Genomic DNA, 18,454 nt, shown 5'->3' on the forward strand with positions numbered 1-18,454 from the left:
CACTCCAAAAGCACTCCCTTGGCATCAGTATAGTTTGATGGGAGGGTGAGCAGTGCTTGCTCAGGGTATGCCATGGTGCCACGCTTCCCTGCTTTTTGGGTAGGGTGGGAGGGGCACACAGTTATGGAACCAGAGTGAGGGGTCCTGCCCAGGACCATAGGCTTCACTTTGCATACCAGCTCCCTTCGATAAAAGCCCCAGGGCAGCTCTGATCAATTGGCTGCAGAGCAGGGATTGATCAGGACTTCAGCCCCATATATATTCTTGCTCTCTGATAAAGGGAAATCAATAGCTGAAAGAGATCATCCTCTGATGTGACCCCTCCAGAGGCAGCAGCCTCCAGCAGACTGGGGCAAGCCCTGTTCTTGCCTCCTAAAGGCAAAAAGGAGCTCTCCTCCTCCTCCTCTGGGTGCTACCCCACAGTCAATTCACAGCCCATTGCCTCTAAGCCCCGCAGCTGCTGCAGGCTCTGCCGTGTGCTCAGCCCCTTCCTTAGTGGTGAGAGCAGGAAACACTGCAGGTGGACTCTAGGTCAGCCCAGATGGACGCTCTTTCTTTCCCTTCTCATACCCCTTCTCCAGCTGTGCCTCAGCTTCCTTATCTGAAATGAGACTTGTGCCTGGGTCTTTCTCCTGGATGCTTTCATTTCTCACAGCCCAAGCTCGTGCTGTGCCACCACCATGTTGCCGTGGGGATGTGGCTCCTCCAGTCCTCCCCTGCTGTGGAGCTGGGGGAGGCAAGTGGCATTATTCCTGACATTTTATTCAATAAAAATTCCTTCCTTTGTAACAGTGCTGCCCCAATCCCACGACCCTGTTTGCTCTCCAAATACTGGTGCTGAGCTCCTCCAGCAGCTCCAGTGCAGCACCAGCCTTTGCTTCCAGGACCTCCTGTGCTGGGGATCCCTCACTGGGGCTTGCACAGAATCACAGAATCGTAGGGGTTGGAAGGGACCTCTAGAGATCATCGAGTCCAACCCCTCTGCCAAAGCAGTTCCCTACACCAGGTCGCGCAGGTAGGCATCCAGGAAGGTCTTGAATATCTCCAGAGAAGGAGTCTCCACAACCCCCCTGTGCAGCCTGTGCCAGTGCTCTGTCACCCTCACCGTAAAGAAGTTCTTGCGCACATTCGTGCAGAACCTCCTGTGCTGCAGTTTCTGTCCATTCCCCCTTGTCCTGTCTCCACACACTGCTGAAAAGAGTTTGGCCACGCCACTTTGTCCCCCACACCTCAGATATTTATAAACCTGGATCAGGTCCCCTCTCAGTCTTCTTTTCTCAAGGCTGAACAGACCCAGTTCACTCTGCCTTTCTTCATAGGGGAGGGCCTCCAGGCCCTTCCCCATCTTTGTGGCCCTGTGCTGGACTCTTGCCAAGAGATCCCTGTCTTTTTTATACTGGGGAGCCCAGAACTGGGCACAGTACTCCAGATAAGGCTGCACCAGGGCAGAGTAGAGGAGGAGGATCACCTCCCTTGATCTGCTGGCCACGCTCTTTTTAATGCGCTCCAGAATGCCATTGGCCCTCCTGGCCATGAGGGCACACTACTTGTGGTCAACCTGTCGACCACCAGGACACCCAGGTCCCTCTCTGCAGAGCTCCTCTCCAGCAGCTCATCCCCCAGCCTGTCTTGGTGCATGCAATTATTCCACCCTAGGTGCAAGACTCGACACTTGCTTTTGTTAAATTTCATCAGGTTTCTGACTACCCAGCTCTCCAGCCTGTCCAGGTCTCGCTGAATGGCAGCACAGCCTTCAGGCGTGTCAGCCAATCCTCCCAACTTCGTATCATCAGCAAACTTGCTGAGGGTGGCCACTATCCCCTCATCAGGTCATTGATGAAGATGTTGAACAAGACTGGACCCAGCACGGACCCCTGGGGGACACCGTTGGTCACAGGCCTCCAACCGGACTCTGCACCGCCAATAACAACCCTCTGCACTCTGCCAGTCAGCCAGTTCTCAACCCACTTTGACTGTCCACTCGTCTATCCCACACACCCTTAGCTTTGTTATAAGGAATCATGGGGGACAGTATCAAATGCCTTGCTGAGGCATTTTCCCATGGGTTTCACAACCCTGCAATGGGGACAAGCAGGGCAGAGTCCAGCTCGAACCAGCAAAGCATCAGCAGAAGGAGGAGAGCAGAACTGAGAGCTCTTTGGATCCCATCCTGAAACCACTGGCCAAGGTGTGGGGTGCTCCAGTGTCCCCAGCCTGGTGGCTGTGCACACTGAACCAGCAGTGATACACTTTGTGCTGCAGTGGCCTGGGGTGAAGATGGTGGCCAAGGGCTGGGCAAGGAGTCAGGGCGGCTGCCACAGCCCAGAGCTTCTCTGGGACAGGGCAGCCCACACCCTGGGCTACGTCTTCTCTGGTGACCCAGGGCCACCATAATCACTGTCTGTCCCCCCCTGGGGGCCTGTGGAATGTGCATGCCACAGGGATGGTGGATGTCCATCATGAGCACCCTGTCCCTTTGTGTGCCATGGGTTTTGGGCCCTGGCAATGAATTCAGCTGTGACCACAGCCCCAGGACTCCTGGTGCCACTGGGGACAAGATCCAGTGTTGGGAGGTGGCAGCAGATGAGGCAAAGGTCCCACCAAAGTGGCCATACAGGGGTCTGGGGGCCCCACCAACCCAGGCAGGCCGGTTTCCCCACTGGTGCTGCTGAGTCTCAGGAAACAGAGGAGCTGCGTTGCTGGGGAACCAGCCCGACCGGCTCCCCAGCTGTCAGCACCTGAGGAATGCCAAACCTCCGCTTACCAGGGCTGGGTGCTCACCAAGGGCTGGGTGCTCGCAGGGTGACTCTGCCGGTCCGCCCAGCCGTGCTGTGCCGTGCCGTGCCGGTGCAGGGAGCAACACCCCGAGCCCTGTGCAGTGCCTTCGGTGGAGTCAGTCAGTGCGGAGCCCACCTGGTGCAGCGGGACCCTTGGGCAGCAGGTATGTGAGGCGTGGGTCGGAGCCTGCGGACACTGTGGGAGCCAGGAGCTGTAGGACACCTGCTGCCACTTGGGGCCACACTCAGATCCATGTGTTGGTGCTGCTGCTTAGTCCCCACTGAGCTGAGGTCGGCACTGGTTGGGTTGCAGAGCTCATTTCTGTTACTCTCAGCTTCAGCTCCTTCAGGCTTTTAACCCTATTCCCACCCCAAAGCACATCCCAATGCCCACTGAGAGCAAATAAGTGCTCACCCACCCCCAGTGGCCTTGTGGCTAGCAGATAGTGGGGTCCCTGGCTGCCCACATTCCTCCTCTCTGCAGGGCACATGGCCACAGGAGCATCGGGCAACAAAAGGGGAAATGGAAATTGCCCTGCCCTAATTATTAGTCCCAATCTGTGCAGCAGCCGCCCAAACAGAATGCTGGATTTTCCTGGAGGCAGCAAGTCTGCTCTCACCCACAGACACGGGGAACATCCCGGTCTGTCTGTGGGGACAGATTTCTCTATGGCCACCAGCCCAAAGCTGGCCACAGGTTTCTGCTACCCAGCCCCTGGTCCCTTCATTACATCATAGGATGTTCATTGGGTTTCAGGAGCCCCAGTCAGGCTGCTTAGAGACCCTTATGAATAGCAGGAGCCAACAATTAGCTGTGTGGGTTTGCTTGGGTGGGACAGATGATTAATTGCTGTGCCAGGTGCCCATTGCAACAATACAGCTGCATTTCATTGCAGCGTGTCTTGGCGTGCAGGGACAGCCACATCCTCACCTGCCACCATCGAGGGTGTCAGTGCTGCAGAGCATGGGGGTAGTGTGCCCCCTGCACTACCAGCACCCACTGGGTGCTGGAGCCAGCTGTGACCCTGTGAATGCAGCTGTGGCCCCACAGATACAGATGTAGCTTTGCTGATGCAGATGCACGGCCTTGCCTGAGCTCTTCTCAGCTTCCAGCCCTGCTCACTGTCCCAGACATGGTCTCACTGCCTGCTGCAAAATGACACCAACCCTTCCTTATAGACCAGAAAGACCTGCCGAGCTGGGGCATGTGGTGGGCGGGCAGGACCCAATGTTCCTGTCACACCACTGAAGTGTTCTGGTGGAGGGCAGAGCAGACGTGATGGGTTTGGAGAGGTCCAGCCCCAGGTGAACCCCACAACAGGGAACCCCCAGGGCTGATCCCAGGGATGGGGGAGGCTGCACTGTGGGAGAAATCCATTTCTCATCCAGGAGGACTCATCCCACGGAGGACCTTCCCCGTCCCCAGATAAGAAACGCTGAATTTTGCCACTCTTTGGGCTGTGCCCAAGTCCCAGCCCCTCCCACTGGCCCTGTGGCCCATATACCGACAGTGTTTGGATTGGTGACACCAAGGAGCCCCTGCCTGGGAGATGCTCAGATGCTGTCACACTTCTGGCTCATTCACCCACAGCTGCTTCATCAGCTGCTTTCCATATCCCAAGCACAGCAATAAAACCATTCTGGGACTGTCATGCAGCCCTCTGTGGTGTCACCTCCACCAGCCGTGGCCTCAGGGTGCCCATGTCCTCCCCGACAGCATCCAGCACTGCCCAGAATGGGGACATAGGCACAGGGGGCTGGGTGCCCACTCTGCCCAGGGTGAAAGCAGCAGGTAATTAACACAGCTCATTTTCCTGTGCCAATGGGGCCTCAGATGAAGATGGAGCAATCTTGTCTTTGCTGAGCAATAATTGCCATGATCAAGGGAAAATGCTGCTGGCCCCAACCTCCTGCAAAACCCCTGGGTGTTGTTGCACAGCTCTGTGGGGCCCTTTCACCTTGTGGAGCTGCTTCCCTGTTATTTTTTGGGCTTGTTTGTTTGCTGTCTTTGCTGACTCGGCGCAGTCCTGTGCCCTCCTGACTCATCCCACAGCTCAGGGCAAGGCACAGCATGGCCAGATCCTGCCCCGATGGCGTGGCAGAGTGCTGGGATGTGCAGGCACTGCATTGTATTGCATTGCATTTTGTTGCACTGCATTTTGTTGTTGCGTTGCACTGCATTTTGTTGTTGCTTTGCATTGCATGGCATCGTGTTTCATTTCATTTAATGTCACTGTACCACACCACATTGCATTACATGTCATTGCATTTCTTACATTTCATGTAGCTGTACTGTGTTTTGTTGCATTTCATTGCAATGTGCTGCCTGTCATGTCAATGCATGGCATTGCATTTCATGTTGTGTTGTTGCATTGCATTGAATTTCATTGCATTGAATTTTATTACATTGCAATGAAGGGATTGTGGTACCCTGGGTCATGCATTGATGAGCATCCCAAGAGAAGCTCTAAGGAGACACAGAGGTACCATTGGTGTGCTTGAGACCCCCCAAAATGTCCTAAAGTACCGCAGAGGGGAGTACCAATGTCCAAATGGATGAGCTCAAGGTTTGGGGTCTCAGCTCAGCTGGATTCTCGGTGCCTCTCCCTGCAGCTCCACCAGCCCTGCTGCATGGTGGCAGGGGCCACATGGATCTGCCGTTCCAGCACAGTGCAGTGAAGGGCTTCATCTCCAGCGCCGAGCTGAGCATGAAGCAAACAGCAGCACCAGGTCCCGAGGACCGATCCCGCTTCCAGAAAGTCTCACTAGTGTCCCGGCAGCTGGAGCACATGGCAGGAGGGAGGAGCCGGGAAGGCAGCCCTTCTCGTGTCTCCCTGCTGCTGCAGGCCTGGGAGAGGGAGATTGTGGAGAAGACGGTGTCAGGACCAAGTGCGGTGACGCAGCACAGCTGCTCATCCTCCATCAGCATCCTGAAGGACTTTGCAGCGCACAGCCCCGTCTTCTCACAGGTTTTCTCGCCACGACGGCAGAAGGAGAAGCGGGAAGATGACACAGAGCCTGCACCCCGAGATGTTCCTGTGCACCGTGAGAGCTACATGCACGGTGCACTGGTCCCCACCGCTCCCCGCTGCCAGCGCTCAACCTGTGACCCCAAGCCCAGAGCCAGGCATGTCACTGTGCTGCGGGAGAGCAGGGAGGCAGAGAGCAGGAAAACCCAAAATGGAGTGTGCAAAGCCACCACTGTGCCCTCATCACATCAGAAAGGCTGTAAGTCGGATGGTGGTGGCATCACTAAGATCACAGCATGCAACAAAAGCTCACTGAGCACTTTGGATACTGGGGAATTCTCCAGGAAGAAATGTTCAATGCAAGATGAATCCATGCTCAGTGCAACACCAAGAGGCAGAGACAAAGCCCAGCACCTCAGAATCAGTGCAACCAGTGCCCAGTGTCCTCTGGCAGATCAGTCTGGAGTGGAAGAAGGAGGCACAGTGCATTGGGATGGCTCTATTTCAGCCACACAGCCCAGGACAGAGAGCTCTGAGGGAGCTGGTGGCACCTCCAAAAACATCTCCATGGAAGGAAACAATGGGCCTGAGCCATTACCTGGAGCACAAGCATCTCCAAAGGATACAGAAGTTGAGATGGAGGAGGGTGATATGGTGGAGAATCATCAGAGTGTAGCCCAAGATACCCAGAGCATCCCTGAGCCTCCCATGGAGAGCACTGCAGAACCCCAACCTGAGAGCATCCCAAAGCCCCAGTGTGAGAACATCCCAAAGCCCCAACCTGAGAGCATCCCAAAACCCCAGTGTGAGAACATCCCAAAACCCCAGAGTGAGAACATCCCAAAGCCCCAACCTGAGAGCATCCCAAAACCCCAGTGTGAGAACATCCCAAAACCCCAGAGTGAGAACATCCCAAAGCCCCAACCTGAGAGCATCCCAAAACCCCAGTGTGAGAACATCCCAAAACCCCAGAGTGAGAACATCCCAAAACCCCAGAGTGAGAACATCCCAAAGCCCCAACCTGAGAGCATCCCAAAACCCCAGTGTGAGAACATCCCAAAACCCCAGAGTGAGAACATCCCAAAACCCCAGAGTGAGAACATCCCAAAGCCCCAACCTGAGAGCATCTCAAAACCCCAGTGTGAGAACATCCCAAAAACCCAATGTGAGAACACCCTCAAACCCCAACATGAGAAAATCCCAAAGCCCAAATCTGAGAGTGTCCCCAAACCCCAACCTGAGAGCATTTCAAAGCCCCAAACTGAGAGTATTCCAGAGCCCCCCCATGAGTCCCCAGCCCCACCACCTGAGAATTCCCCAGATGCACCTGAGGAGGATCCTGAGCTTGTGGTGGACATGGAGATCTTTGTGGACACGCTGCGCAACATGGAGCCCTCAGAGATGCGGAAGGCTCCGAAGGTCCCACGACAGCCCCGGCCCTCGGCGCTGGGTCGCTGTGCAGCACTGCCACCCATCCACGAGGACCGCGTGGCCCCGCGCGCCCACATCTCATTGCCTGTCGCCCTGCAGGAGCTGCTGGCATGGGGAAGGCGGGGACTACAAGCTGAGATCCCCCCAGAGAATACTGGGAGCCATGATGAGGAGGAGATAGAGAACCCCTACCTGAGCCCTGGGGAGAAGGCACTGAGAAAGGCTCAGAATGGCAACGGGGAGCTGGGCTCTCTCCTGGGGGGGGCAATGCAGGGCAAGGCCACAGGTGAGTGCAGTATTCTGTTCCGAGGGAATGTCCTCAAAGGCATGTCACTGCTCTCTGACTTCCTGGAGCACCGTGCAGCCACAGTGGATGAGGCCAAGCCCTACTCACGCCTGGACAACAGTGTGCTTTACAGCCGCTTCGTATCCCCTGCCAACACCCACAATGGGGTCCCCAATGGTACAGGCTCCATTGACCATCCCACCACTGAGCTGGAAGCACTGAGTTCTGACCACATCCCTCCAGTCCCTGAAGAGTCAGAGAGTGCCAATTCCCCATACCCCACTGACATCCCGGTGAGTGCAGCCCTGGAGCAGCACCAGGGGGTGCTGGGGTGCATAGGGGTGTAGGTCTGAACTCCCTGAGCATCTTCCCCTGCTTCCAGCCTACAGATGGTGCTTTGCATTGAGGGAAGCTGTGCTGCATAGCTCCCAGTATGATGGGAGGGTGCTGGGATGGGTGATGGGAGGGTACCAGCAGAGATGAGAGAGTATACTGATATGGTAAGGTGTTGGACTGGTGATGGGAGGGTGTGGGAATGGGTGACGACAGAGGGCAAGGGCTGGGCAGAGGTTGGTCCAAGCAGTGCAGGAATGCTCAAGGTGTGGCTGCTCGGGGCGGTGGGAGGGATTTGCTGGCTGTAGACCGTGAGGCTTGGGCTGCTGCTCTGTTGGGCTGCAGCAATGGCTGGTGTGGCTGATGTCTCTCTGCGTTTTTCATGTGTCCCTGGGTGCATGCAGCAGGAGGACAAGGAGGGCTCTGTGAAGATAAATGCCAGACCTGGCAAGGTATGGGGCATGGGGCCGGGGCTGGGCAGGGCTGGCCCTGGGGCCGCAGTGCTGAGCACTCTGCTGTCACCCCAACTAGATCATCCTCTTCTCCGAGGCTGGCTTTGCAGGGCACAGACGGGAGATTTGGGGTGATGTTCCTGACGCTACATCCTGGGAGCTGTCATGCAAAATCTCCATCAGGGTCATCCGTGGCGGGTAGGGACCATGCAGGGACAAGGCTGGGGGTGGCTGGGGAGGAGGCTGTGTCACAGCCTATGTTCAATGGTGACCATTCTGCCATGGGCAATGGCTATGGCCATGAGCCAGTATCATGGTGGTGGGATGTCCACACCCAACCCATGCTGCTGGAGGCTCCGTATGGCCACGTCCTGCACCCTGCCATTAGGCAGAGCCCAGTAAGCACAGCAATGGAGATTTCCCTGCTGGCAGGTGGGTGATGTATGAGAAACCACGGTACCATGGGCGAAAATGTGTGCTGGCAGAAGGGGATGTGGAGATTGACAACCCCTGGATGGTGTACAGGGAGAGCAATGAACCACAAGGCAGTTGGCCCTTCCGCATCGGCTCCTTCAAGAGGGTGGTGAAGGTGAGCAGCTGGAAAATGGGGTGCAGAGCCCCCCCATACTCAGCCACCCTTCATTCTGTTTTCCCCATTCTAGGATTACCGCATGCCTGAGATCAGCCTGTTTGCTGAAGAGAATGGAGAAGGTGCCAGGCTGCAGTTCAGTGACTCGGCTGAGGACACCCGTGTGCAGGGCCAGCCACTCACCGCTTCCTCCATCATTGTGCACTCGGGACTGTGAGCAGGACAGGGTGTGGGGTGCTGCTGGCATGGGGTGCTCCCAGCTGCCAACGAGCATGTGGGTATTTTCTCTCCAGGTGGCTGGTTTACTCCAAGCCCTTCTTTGATGATGACCCCTATGTCCTGGAGCCAGGCGGGTACCCCAGTCTGAAGGCATGGGGAGCAAAGGATCCATCCATCTGCTCCATGCATCCCATCAGGCTGGTGAGCGTTGGCTGCCGGAGCACTGGTGCTACATTCTATGTGAGCACATCACTCTGCCTCTCCTTCCTTTTCTCAGGGCTGCCCAGTGGTGGAGCGTCCTGGCGAGCCACAGGTGCTGATCTACAAGGATGCAGGATTCCAGGGATGCAGCTTCATCATCAGCCGGGATATCTATGACCTGAAGTGCCTGGCTGAGCTGCCGCTGCCCACTGTGGGCTCAATGCGTGTCCTGGGTGGTTGGTGAGCAGTGGGATCACTCCCAGGAGGGGGCTCAGGGGCTGCAGGATGGCAGTGAGGTAGCACATCTCAGAGGTGCTCAGCTTCGGGGATCTCAGTGCTCTTCTGATCTCAGTGTCTGCACGCAGCTGGGTTGGCTACGAGAAGGAGGGCTTCCGTGGCCACCAGTACCTGCTGGAGGAAGGGGAGTACCATGACTGGCGGCAGTGGGGTGGCTACAGCAAGGAGCTGGCGTCCTTACGGCTCATACGGACGGTGAGGTGCCACCACTCCATGTGCCCATAATGTTATATGGGATGCAGATCAGAAAGCAGCCATCCTCCAGTCCCTTTCCCACAACAAACTGAGGGCTCAGGTTTATCCCTGCAGGATTTCGCTGACCCAGCACTGGTGCTCTTCGAGGCCATGGACTTTGAGGAGGGTCCCAGCGTGGAGCTGAGTGAGGCACTGCCTAACACGCAGCTGGCTGGCTATGGCACCATCACACAGTCCATCCATGTGCTGAGTGGCGTGTGAGTGCAGAACATGGGACATAGGGACAGACAGGAGAGAGGAACGGCCAAGCCTGAGCCTGAGCCTGCATTCCCCTGGCAGGTGGGTGGCCTATGAGGGCCCCAACTTTTCAGGTGAGCAATACATCCTGGAGAAGGGAGTGTATCGCAACTGTGAGGACTGGGGAGCCACCAACTGCCACATTGCCTCGGCACAGCCCATCCTGCAGGTGGGTGCACATGGACCCCCCTGTGCCCGGATCCCTCCTGCACACCCATGGGTGGGCGAGATGGCAGTCAGCCCCACTCTGTTTGCTTGCAGGTCAAAGAGCACAATCTGCACTTTGTCTCCAAGGTATGGGGTGATGTGTGGGGATGGGGACACACACCTCTTGGTGTCACCACTCTTTGTGGGATGGTGACAATACTGTTTTGCCTGTCTCACTGAGCCTCTCCATGACCCCTCCCCAGATTCTGCTCTTCTCAGAACCTGACTTCCTGGGGGAACACCTTGCCTTTGAAGACAAGCAGAGTGCCCTGCCTGACAGCTTTGTGCCCCGATCCTGCAGGGTCCGTGGGGGCAGGTAGGAAACTGGGGGCTCAATGCTGGGGGGGCAGAATGGGGAGTCTGGGATCCATTGGGGGCTCCCTGGGAGTGGAATGGGTGTGCTGGGAGGACACTCACCCACCACGATGGCCACATCAGCTCAAGCATGCTCTTCTGCTCCCTGTCAGCTGGATCCTGTTTGACAGCCAGGCCTTCACTGGGGAGCAGCATGTGCTGTCCGAGGGCGAGTACCCCACACTGGGTGCCATGGGCTGCCTCTCCTCCACTGCCATCCGCTCCTTGAAGAAGGTCCCAGTGGTGAGTGCTCAACATCGCCAGGGCAGAAACCCCCAGGAGCCTCCTTGTTTCCTGCAGCATGTTTTCCAGAGCCCACCCACGCACATGGGTGCTTGCTTCCCCCAGCTTTCCCCCTTTACACCTTCATCTTTGCCCCCCCACAGTTCTTCTCAGAGCCCTCCATCTTCCTGCATGGACTAGAGTATTTTGAGGGGAAGGAGATTGAGCTGAACAATGAAGTGCGGAGCCTCCAGGCAGAGGGCTTCAACAACCATGTGCTGTCAGTGCGCGTCAAAGGTGGCATGTAAGTGAGCCCAGCCCTGCTGTTCCCATCCCAGTTGAGGTCTGTTGGCCCACCAGGACTGACTGCACTCTGCCCATCCTCACAGCTGGGTGTTGTGTGAGCATGGTGACTTCCGAGGCCGTCAGTGGCTGCTGGAGTGCACCGAGATCACCAACTGGCTGACCTACAGTGGGCTGCAGCACGTGGGGTCCCTCTATCCCATCCGCCAGGTGAGCACCCAAGGAACCCCAAACCAGCCCTGGTGCAATGGGATTGGCCAAAGCAGCATGCTGCTGCCAGTGCTCGCCCATGAAAGATGCTGCCAACCTGCCATCATCTCGCTGCACCAACCTGCAATTTGTCGTGGTGAAATGTTCCCCATGGGCAAGCACCTTGCACAGTGTCTCGGAATCACAGTGTGGCAAACCATGTTGTGCCATCTGTAACATGAGCCAGGACCACAGCCATCACCCTGGCACCGCGGGGACGTGTGCAACATGGTTCTTGGGTGCTGCAGAGATCCTGAGCAAAAAAAGCTTATCTCCTTCCAGAAACGGATCTATTTCCACATCAGGAGCAAGGAGCTGCAGCTCTACCTGTCTGTCCCTGATGATGTGGAGGACATGAAAGCAGGGCGCGTGGTGGTTTCCAGCCTGAGTGAGCAGAGCAGCTCTGTCTGGTACTATGAGGATGGGCTGCTCAAAAATCAGGTCAGGGCTGCAGCTTGGAGCTGGAGGGGACCTGGGAATGCTCCAGAGCAACCTTTTAGTGCTTCCACTGTCTTTTTCCTAGGATAACCTCAGTCTCATCACCAAAGCCCATTGAATCCCTCTTCCCCCAATCTCCCCTGGAGTCATGAATTCATTTCTGCCTCACCTGAGTATTTTATCACCCTGATCATCCTCATGGGTCACTGTTTTCTTGCCTTCCTTGAGTCCCACCCCAGAATCAGTTGCTTTTGACATGGAAACCTTCAAGCCTGAAGCCCCTGAGCCCCACCAGGTGGAGGCAATGGAGGGGATGGGGCTGACATGTCCACCACCTTCCACTGCAGGTTGCCCCTACCATGAGCCTGCAGGTCATCGGGCCAGCTGGAAAGGGAGCAAAGGCCGTGCTGTGGTCTGAAACCCGAATGCCACGTCAGACCTGGAGCATTGACTCTCAAGGACGGATCCGCAGCCAGATGTTTGAGGACATGAGCCTCGATGTAAAGGGTGAGGCCATGGTGCTGGCACAGGGACTGCTATCCCAGGGACCTTATGGAAATGGGGTGTCAGACGGAGCTGCTCTCCTGTTTGCAGGTGGCCGATCATACGACCGGGACCATGCCATTATTTGGGAGTTGGCTGAGGAACGACCCACGCAGATCTGGGATGTACAGGTGCTATGAGCAGGTAGCATGTGGCCCTGGTGCCAACAAGTGTCCCTGTCCAGGACAGGAACACCCTGCAGTGGTAGGAGCTGCCTCCTGCCCCACTGCCCTGACAGCTGCTGCCATGAAGGATGCCTATGACCACCTCCATCACCCACCTCCCTCCTGGAGTACCACAGGCACATGTGCTGCTGACCACCGTGGGATGCTCTGAGAGCAACACAGCAGAGTCTCTTCCCCACCCCATTCCCCTCTGAACTGTATTTAAGTACGTGTGTAAGATACGGTCCCACTTGAGGGGGCCAGCTTTGTCTGGGATTGGTCTCCTTGTCCTCCCCACTGAGCTGTGCGGTGCTCCTCACAGCACAGGGCCCAATCCTGCTCCCCGGGTGGGAACTCTGTGCCCTCTGGTGTCCAAGGGCCATGAGCAACATCCAAGCCCTTGGTTCAGAAAAGTGAAGTGCACAGGCTGCACTCCTGAGATAGCAGCATGTCTGACTCTGGATGCTGCTCCAAGGGCAGAGTGCTCGGGGACACTCTCCCCTGTGAGCAGCAGGATGACCTGGGGATGTATCTTGGCACTGCTAGACTGGGCTGAGCTGTGCCAAAGGTTTGGAGAATACCACAGAGGAGCACTTGGGCCCTTCACATGGAGGGTGTTTAGGCAAGAAGAGCTCTGCTATGGAGAAAGGTAAAGACATGTGGGAGTCTGAGAGTGGTTAGGTGCTACAGAACCTAAAGGTTTCAGTCCCAGATGGCGATAGTGATGGTCCTAGGCTGATGGTCATCAGCACCCTGCTCTGCTGCAGGCTTGGGATTGCCAAAAGCCATCATTTCCAACATGGGCCCTGCTGCATATCCCCACCACAGCTCAGCTCCTTCCTCCAGTCTTCAGGACAGAGCTGTCCTCCATCCAAGCAGAGCTCAGAGCAGGGCAGGAGCTGCCCAGGAATGCCACGCAGAGCCATAGGAGAGGTGGTGGGGAAGTCTGCACACGCAGACACTGAGTGCTTCTGTCCTTGCTGCCAGGCACAGCAGAGTATGGTTTGCTCAACTGGTTGGGCTCAGCTTGGGGACAACACGTCATGCAGGAAGCAGCTACCAGCCTTGCAGCACAACCAGGCTGCTCTGGTGGTGACAGGCAGCACCACACCCTCCCTGTGGGTTCCTCCCATAGATGGGGCACACTTGAACTCCAACATCAGGCAGGTCCAGCTTGCCAGAGATTGCTCTAGCAGTTGGCAACAGCCATGACCTAACACCCGTGGTTGTGGTGAAACACCTCCAGCTGCCGTGTGTTGATGCAGGAGGTCACAGAACTACACAGATCACAGCATGTGGCACAGGGACTGGAGCCCCACCAGTCGCCTGCAGGCTGCAGTGTCAAGCAGGGCAGGGCAGGGTGCACACAGGGCCGTGCTGGGCAGGAGCAGAGCGGCTGCGGCCTGGAGGAGGGACAGAACCGCAGAGCCACCACCAAGCCACAGATCTGTGGAATCCACGCAGCCTGCAGGCAACCACCGGGGAGAGAGGCCCGGCCGAGGCAGCCCTGCTGCGCTGTGGCCGCCCCGCAGGGCCCACATCTCTGCTTGGAACGCTGCCGGTACGGTTCAGCCCCTGGTGGGGGGCGACCGGCAGAGGACACACAGCGGGGACCACCACCGCCACCCCGCAGAGGGACACAACACCGCCTCAGCCCACCCACACATGAATGCCGCCCGGCCGGGCCAGGCCAGGACGGGCTATTGGCAGCTCCGGATTGGCGATGAGCTGCGGGATTTGAGCTCGGTGATTGGTCCGGTCGGCGAAGGCCACCCGTGATTGGCCAGCGCTGGACCGAGGGCGGTGCCTCGGGTCCGCCCGTCCTGCAGGGGGCGCTGTGTCATTGCGCAGCCTCAGCCCGCCGGCAGTGCCCGCCCTGCTGTTAACAGCCGAGCAGCGTAACGACACGAGAAATAAACACCTCAGAGCTTCCGTACTTTATTTCTCAAAGCTTCACGGCACAACTATGGAGGCTGTGCTCGGAGGTGGTCTTCCTGGAGGCTGCGGCCATAGGGAAGCGCCGTGGGGACACGGACAGGAACTGGCTGGGCCCTGCGGTGCAGCCCCGGGGCAGGGCTCAGCCGGCCTGCGGGAGCCTTCGGGCCCAGCTCAGCACAGTCGCAGGAGGAAGGCCGCAGCCAGCCCCAGGGTGAGGGGCAGGAGGGCCGGGCTCTGGCCTTGGATCCCACTTGTCACGGTGCTGTTGTCCTCTGCGCGGCCTAAGGGCTGGAAAAGCAAACAGGAGAGTTGGCGATGGCTGCAGAATGAGGCAGAGAGCAGCGCTGGCCGGGATCTCCTCATCTTGCAGTGCCCCAGTGCCATGCGGTCTCATCAGCACCCGTCATACACAGGCAGAGCTGTGGGCCTCGGGTTTTCCCACTGCAGGAAGCAAAGCAAGCGCTCGTTCGTGCCGCCACCCTATTTCAAGGCCGGGGGAAACAGCAAGTGGGCAAGCTGAGGGGAGGGGCTGGCTCTGAGGAAGTGGCTGGGGCCTGCGAGCCCTGTGCTGGAGGATGTGGGGTGCAGAGACAGAGCTGGGAAGGCCCCTGCTGGAACCAAGGAGGGGGGAGATGAACACCTTCCTGTTGCGAGGGACATGGCAGTCATTACATGAAGTGGTAATGCAGCTGGGGTGGAAATTTCAGGGCATTTTCCTTCTCTCTCTAAAGTGCCCCTTCTGAATTAAGGCGTTTGCTTGAACACCTGTTGCCATGGCTGCGCAGAACCACTTTTTGGGTATTTTGTCCTCAACACCACAGGATCCCTCTGGAGCTGTAACAGTGATGAGGAAGGGGACATGGATGGACACCATTTTGCAGGCACTCTTTTTAGTTGTGAAAGTCTGTTGTCAGCAAGGTGGAATTCTGAAATGTAAATGCATCCCGTGGAGCCTGCAACATGTTGCGTCTGTGTGGCTTTTGAGAGTGGCACCAGCTCAAACAGATCTGGCCTCATTACCAACATGAAGCAGAAGAAAAAATAAAATCAAGCTAAGAGCTGCTTTGAGGAACATTGCCTACTCCAGAGGTCTTCTCCCAGTTTCAAACAGCAGTCCCCACCCACCAGATAGCTGCTATCTGCGCACATGGTGCTGGAACACTCAGATGGGCCTCCCAGCAGTGAAAAAACAACATGCAAAAGGGGAAAGGAAAGGAGGGAACCCTGTGGCTGTGCCCAGAGTCCCCACAGCCATGCTCAGCAACCCTGAACCAGGCAGCAGCTGGGGATAGGGATGAGGACAGGGAAGGGGCAAGCATGGAAAGGAGAAACGGCACGATGGGGTGGAGAGCTGAGAAATGGCAAGGTTATGGATACATGTAATGATCTTAAGCAAAAAACTCAAACATTAAAAGAAAAGAAAAAAGCAACATACAAAAGTATTTAAATCTAGCAGCCTGCAGTGCAAAGCTCCTTTTAAGACAAGCAGGGTTACAGGAAAATAAATTGCTTTGGTTCCCTGCTAAAGGCAGGGGAAATTCTCCCACCAGTTGAATCCCCGACCCCTGACCACTGTCACACCCCAGGGATTGGTCTGTCAGCTCCCCAGCTTTTGGGATGCCCAAGCTGTGGGCTTTCTCTTACCAAACAGAGGACAAGCATGGTGAGCAGGGCAAGCAGGAGGAGCAGGTGGGCACACCGGAGAGGTTGCATGGTCCAGGCTCAGTGCGCAGCGTGCTGCAACGCTTCCTCATCTGCTCACAGTGATTGCTATCAGAGCTTTTCAAGCGCAGCCGTGGCCCCATCTCACCAATCACACTTTTCTTCCTTATGCTGCTGCTGTGGAGCACAACCCATCACCCAGAAGGGACACGAGAACTGCATCCATAGAAAAGCACCAGGAGGTGCAAATGCATGGTGCTGCAAGGATGTGCGGGTGGGAATGATGCCCTGAATGGGACATCCCAGCCACCATCTACAGCAAAGGCAGCAAGCCCCTTGCCCTTGCATTTCCCACATCATATACCACTCCCTGCTCTGTGCCCCGTGCCTGGTACCAGTTACAGGTTCAAGCCCTCCACTCCACCAGGAGGGTCTGCAAGCACTGCAAGCATGTAACAAGCCTCTTGCCCTGCAGGATGGACGGGAGCTGGGCCCAAGCGTGGCAGGGTGGTCTGATCCACATTGCAGATGGTGGCAGTGCTCCCTTCAGCCCTGCACTGCTAGCAGCATGTCGCTGAGCTGCACCACCCACCCACCAGCCAACAGAAGACAGAATGGGCTATTTTAGGGCAGGCTGAAATGAGCAAAGCTACACCTGTTGTGGCTTTTATTTGTGAGGTGCATCACAGCAAGCCTTGCATGAAGGCTGGTGGCTCAGAGTGCAGCAGAACGAGTGCTCTTGGCATCGTATCTCCTATCTCCAAAAAATTCTGGAATGCAGAAAATCCGATAGCCTTTATGCCTGGGTTACTGGCCAAGTCCTGGTCTTATAGAATCATAGGCGTTGGAAGGGACCTTGAGATCATTGAGTCCAACCCCCCTGCCAAAACAGGCTCCCTACACCAGGTCAAGTGTAGTGTCTTGCAGCTTTCTGTGGCAGCCTGTGAATGCTTAACAGACAAGTTCCACCTTTCCTTCTTCTTTTCTTCGTGTGTTTCCTTATATTCGTGTATTTCCTTATATATTCGTTTGTTTTCCTTATATACAATTAGAGGATATTTGCTCCCATTTGTGATATTTCTGTCCTGGGCACTGCTGGAATTATTTGTTAAGGTGTCACGGTGCTTGTGGTTGCTTTTCCTCCACTCTCCTTCAGTTTCCGCTTTGTGGGGGCCCCCTGAGCCCGTTCCATCACCGCGCCCAATCTCTAATCGCTACAAAGCGTTGCGCGCTCTCTCCCGCGGTGCACGCCGGGACTTACAGTACCCGCCCGGCCTCTTCGCCCCACGTGACCGCGGCTCAGCCAATCACAGGGTTCAGACATCGCCGTGGCAACCTCTGGTAAATAAGATGGCGGTGTGAGCGCTGGGGGAGCGGTGGTTTTCCCTGAGGCCTCAGGTCTCCTCTCGGAGCCAACGCCAGGAGGCTGGGCTGGGTTCTGGCCATTATTTGAAGTCCCGTTTTGGTGTGGGCCCTCAGGATGCCGCCACTGGCCTTCGAGAGCGTTCGTGGTCGGGTGGATGCATTGACCATTTCTGCACTGCGATGACTGAGGGGTGCAGGAGCGCACCCTGCTCTAAAGGCATACAGTGTGGGCTGGTAAGAAAGGGATAGACAGTCCAGGCTCTTCTGGACAGCCTTTCCCTTTTATTTTTAGAAACGTGCTCGGCAAGCAGCCCCCCCCAAAACTAACAAACCTATCCTCGTTTTTTTATGTATTCTCTCCTCACCACTTTTCATAAAAAGGGCTGAGCTGAGTGCTTTGCCTCTGCTGGCAAGGTGCTTCTCATTGTCCTACGTGTGTTGTGGTGAGTGTAACTTTTTTTCTCCCATGTCCGTGATCAGATAAGTAATGGAGGGTTTCAACATCCTCAACAACCCCTAGAGTACATTAGAGCCTTATTTTGTTCTACAGTTCCATTTGAGGTCATAGCTGGCCTATTAACAGCACAAACGCTGTTTTTCCACTGTCAGCGAAGTCTCCTGTTTCTGCTGCTCCAAGATGCTGTACTTTTCATTAAAGCAGCTCAGCAATACCACTTTCTGCCTCACTGAGTGGCACAGGATGCTCTGTACCAGTGCCATAGTCTCCTTCTGCCAGCCCCATTTTTGTTTGCTCTTCCCAGCTGCTGAGATTTTATGTTCCTTCTGGTTCTGTGCTGTAACAAATGCCCTCACCCACTCGTTATTTTGAGAGTGCTTTTGGGAGTGAATAGCCTTGGGCCACTCTGCTTTCTCCTTCCCTCAGAGTAACACCTATATTTCTTTATTGTTTTGGGAGAAGTCATGTGCAAAATTCTGACCTGTTTTCTTTCATCCTCTTGTGCC

At 56.2% G+C, this 18,454-nt stretch overlaps 1 protein-coding gene and 1 long non-coding RNA gene across 3 annotated transcripts; one reads left to right on the top strand and one right to left on the bottom strand.

Annotated features, from left to right (window-relative positions):
- Window positions 1-2,859: 2,859 nt before the first annotated feature.
- Window positions 2,860-12,887, top strand: CRYBG2 (crystallin beta-gamma domain containing 2). 2 transcript variants are annotated; one of them, XM_065744552.1, is made up of 20 exons: window positions 2,860-2,941; window positions 5,391-7,165; window positions 7,277-7,756; window positions 8,201-8,248; window positions 8,328-8,446; window positions 8,681-8,837; window positions 8,911-9,050; window positions 9,131-9,257; window positions 9,334-9,497; window positions 9,623-9,749; window positions 9,864-10,006; window positions 10,089-10,215; window positions 10,308-10,340; window positions 10,457-10,569; window positions 10,721-10,850; window positions 10,994-11,133; window positions 11,219-11,342; window positions 11,664-11,822; window positions 12,167-12,326; window positions 12,414-12,887. In XM_065744552.1, exons 2-20 carry the CDS (start codon window positions 5,426-5,428, stop codon window positions 12,500-12,502), a joined length of 4,320 nt encoding a protein of 1,439 aa, XP_065600624.1. In that variant the 5' UTR covers window positions 2,860-2,941; window positions 5,391-5,425; the 3' UTR covers window positions 12,503-12,887. The 2 variants fall into 2 exon arrangements, with proteins under 2 accessions (XP_065600624.1, XP_065600623.1); XM_065744551.1 differs by having other exon boundaries at window positions 5,391-7,756.
- A 1,561-nt stretch (window positions 12,888-14,448) lies between these two features.
- Window positions 14,449-18,444, bottom strand: LOC136053591 (uncharacterized). The gene is made up of 3 exons (XR_010622658.1): window positions 18,430-18,444; window positions 16,109-16,303; window positions 14,449-14,752 (listed from the first exon to the last, which is right to left on the bottom strand). It is a non-coding gene; the product is annotated as an uncharacterized LOC136053591 (long non-coding RNA).
- Window positions 18,445-18,454: the final 10 nt, after the last annotated feature.

Source organism: Cyrtonyx montezumae, unplaced genomic scaffold, assembly GCF_038088225.1.
Source record: "Cyrtonyx montezumae isolate F1298 unplaced genomic scaffold, pur_monq_1.0 scaffold_31, whole genome shotgun sequence".
Lineage (NCBI taxonomy): Eukaryota > Metazoa > Chordata > Aves > Galliformes > Odontophoridae > Cyrtonyx > Cyrtonyx montezumae.

Coding starts and splice junctions, on each gene's coding strand:
- CRYBG2 (XM_065744551.1), top strand. CDS start 5,426: ATGGATCTGCCGTTCCAGCACAGTGCAGTGAAGGGCTTCATCTCCAGC. Junction 9,498..9,622: donor ATGCGTGTCCTGGGTGGTTG/GTGAGCAGTGGG, acceptor GTCTGCACGCAG/CTGGGTTGGCTACGAGAAGG. Junction 11,823..12,166: donor ATGGGCTGCTCAAAAATCAG/GTCAGGGCTGCA, acceptor CTTCCACTGCAG/GTTGCCCCTACCATGAGCCT.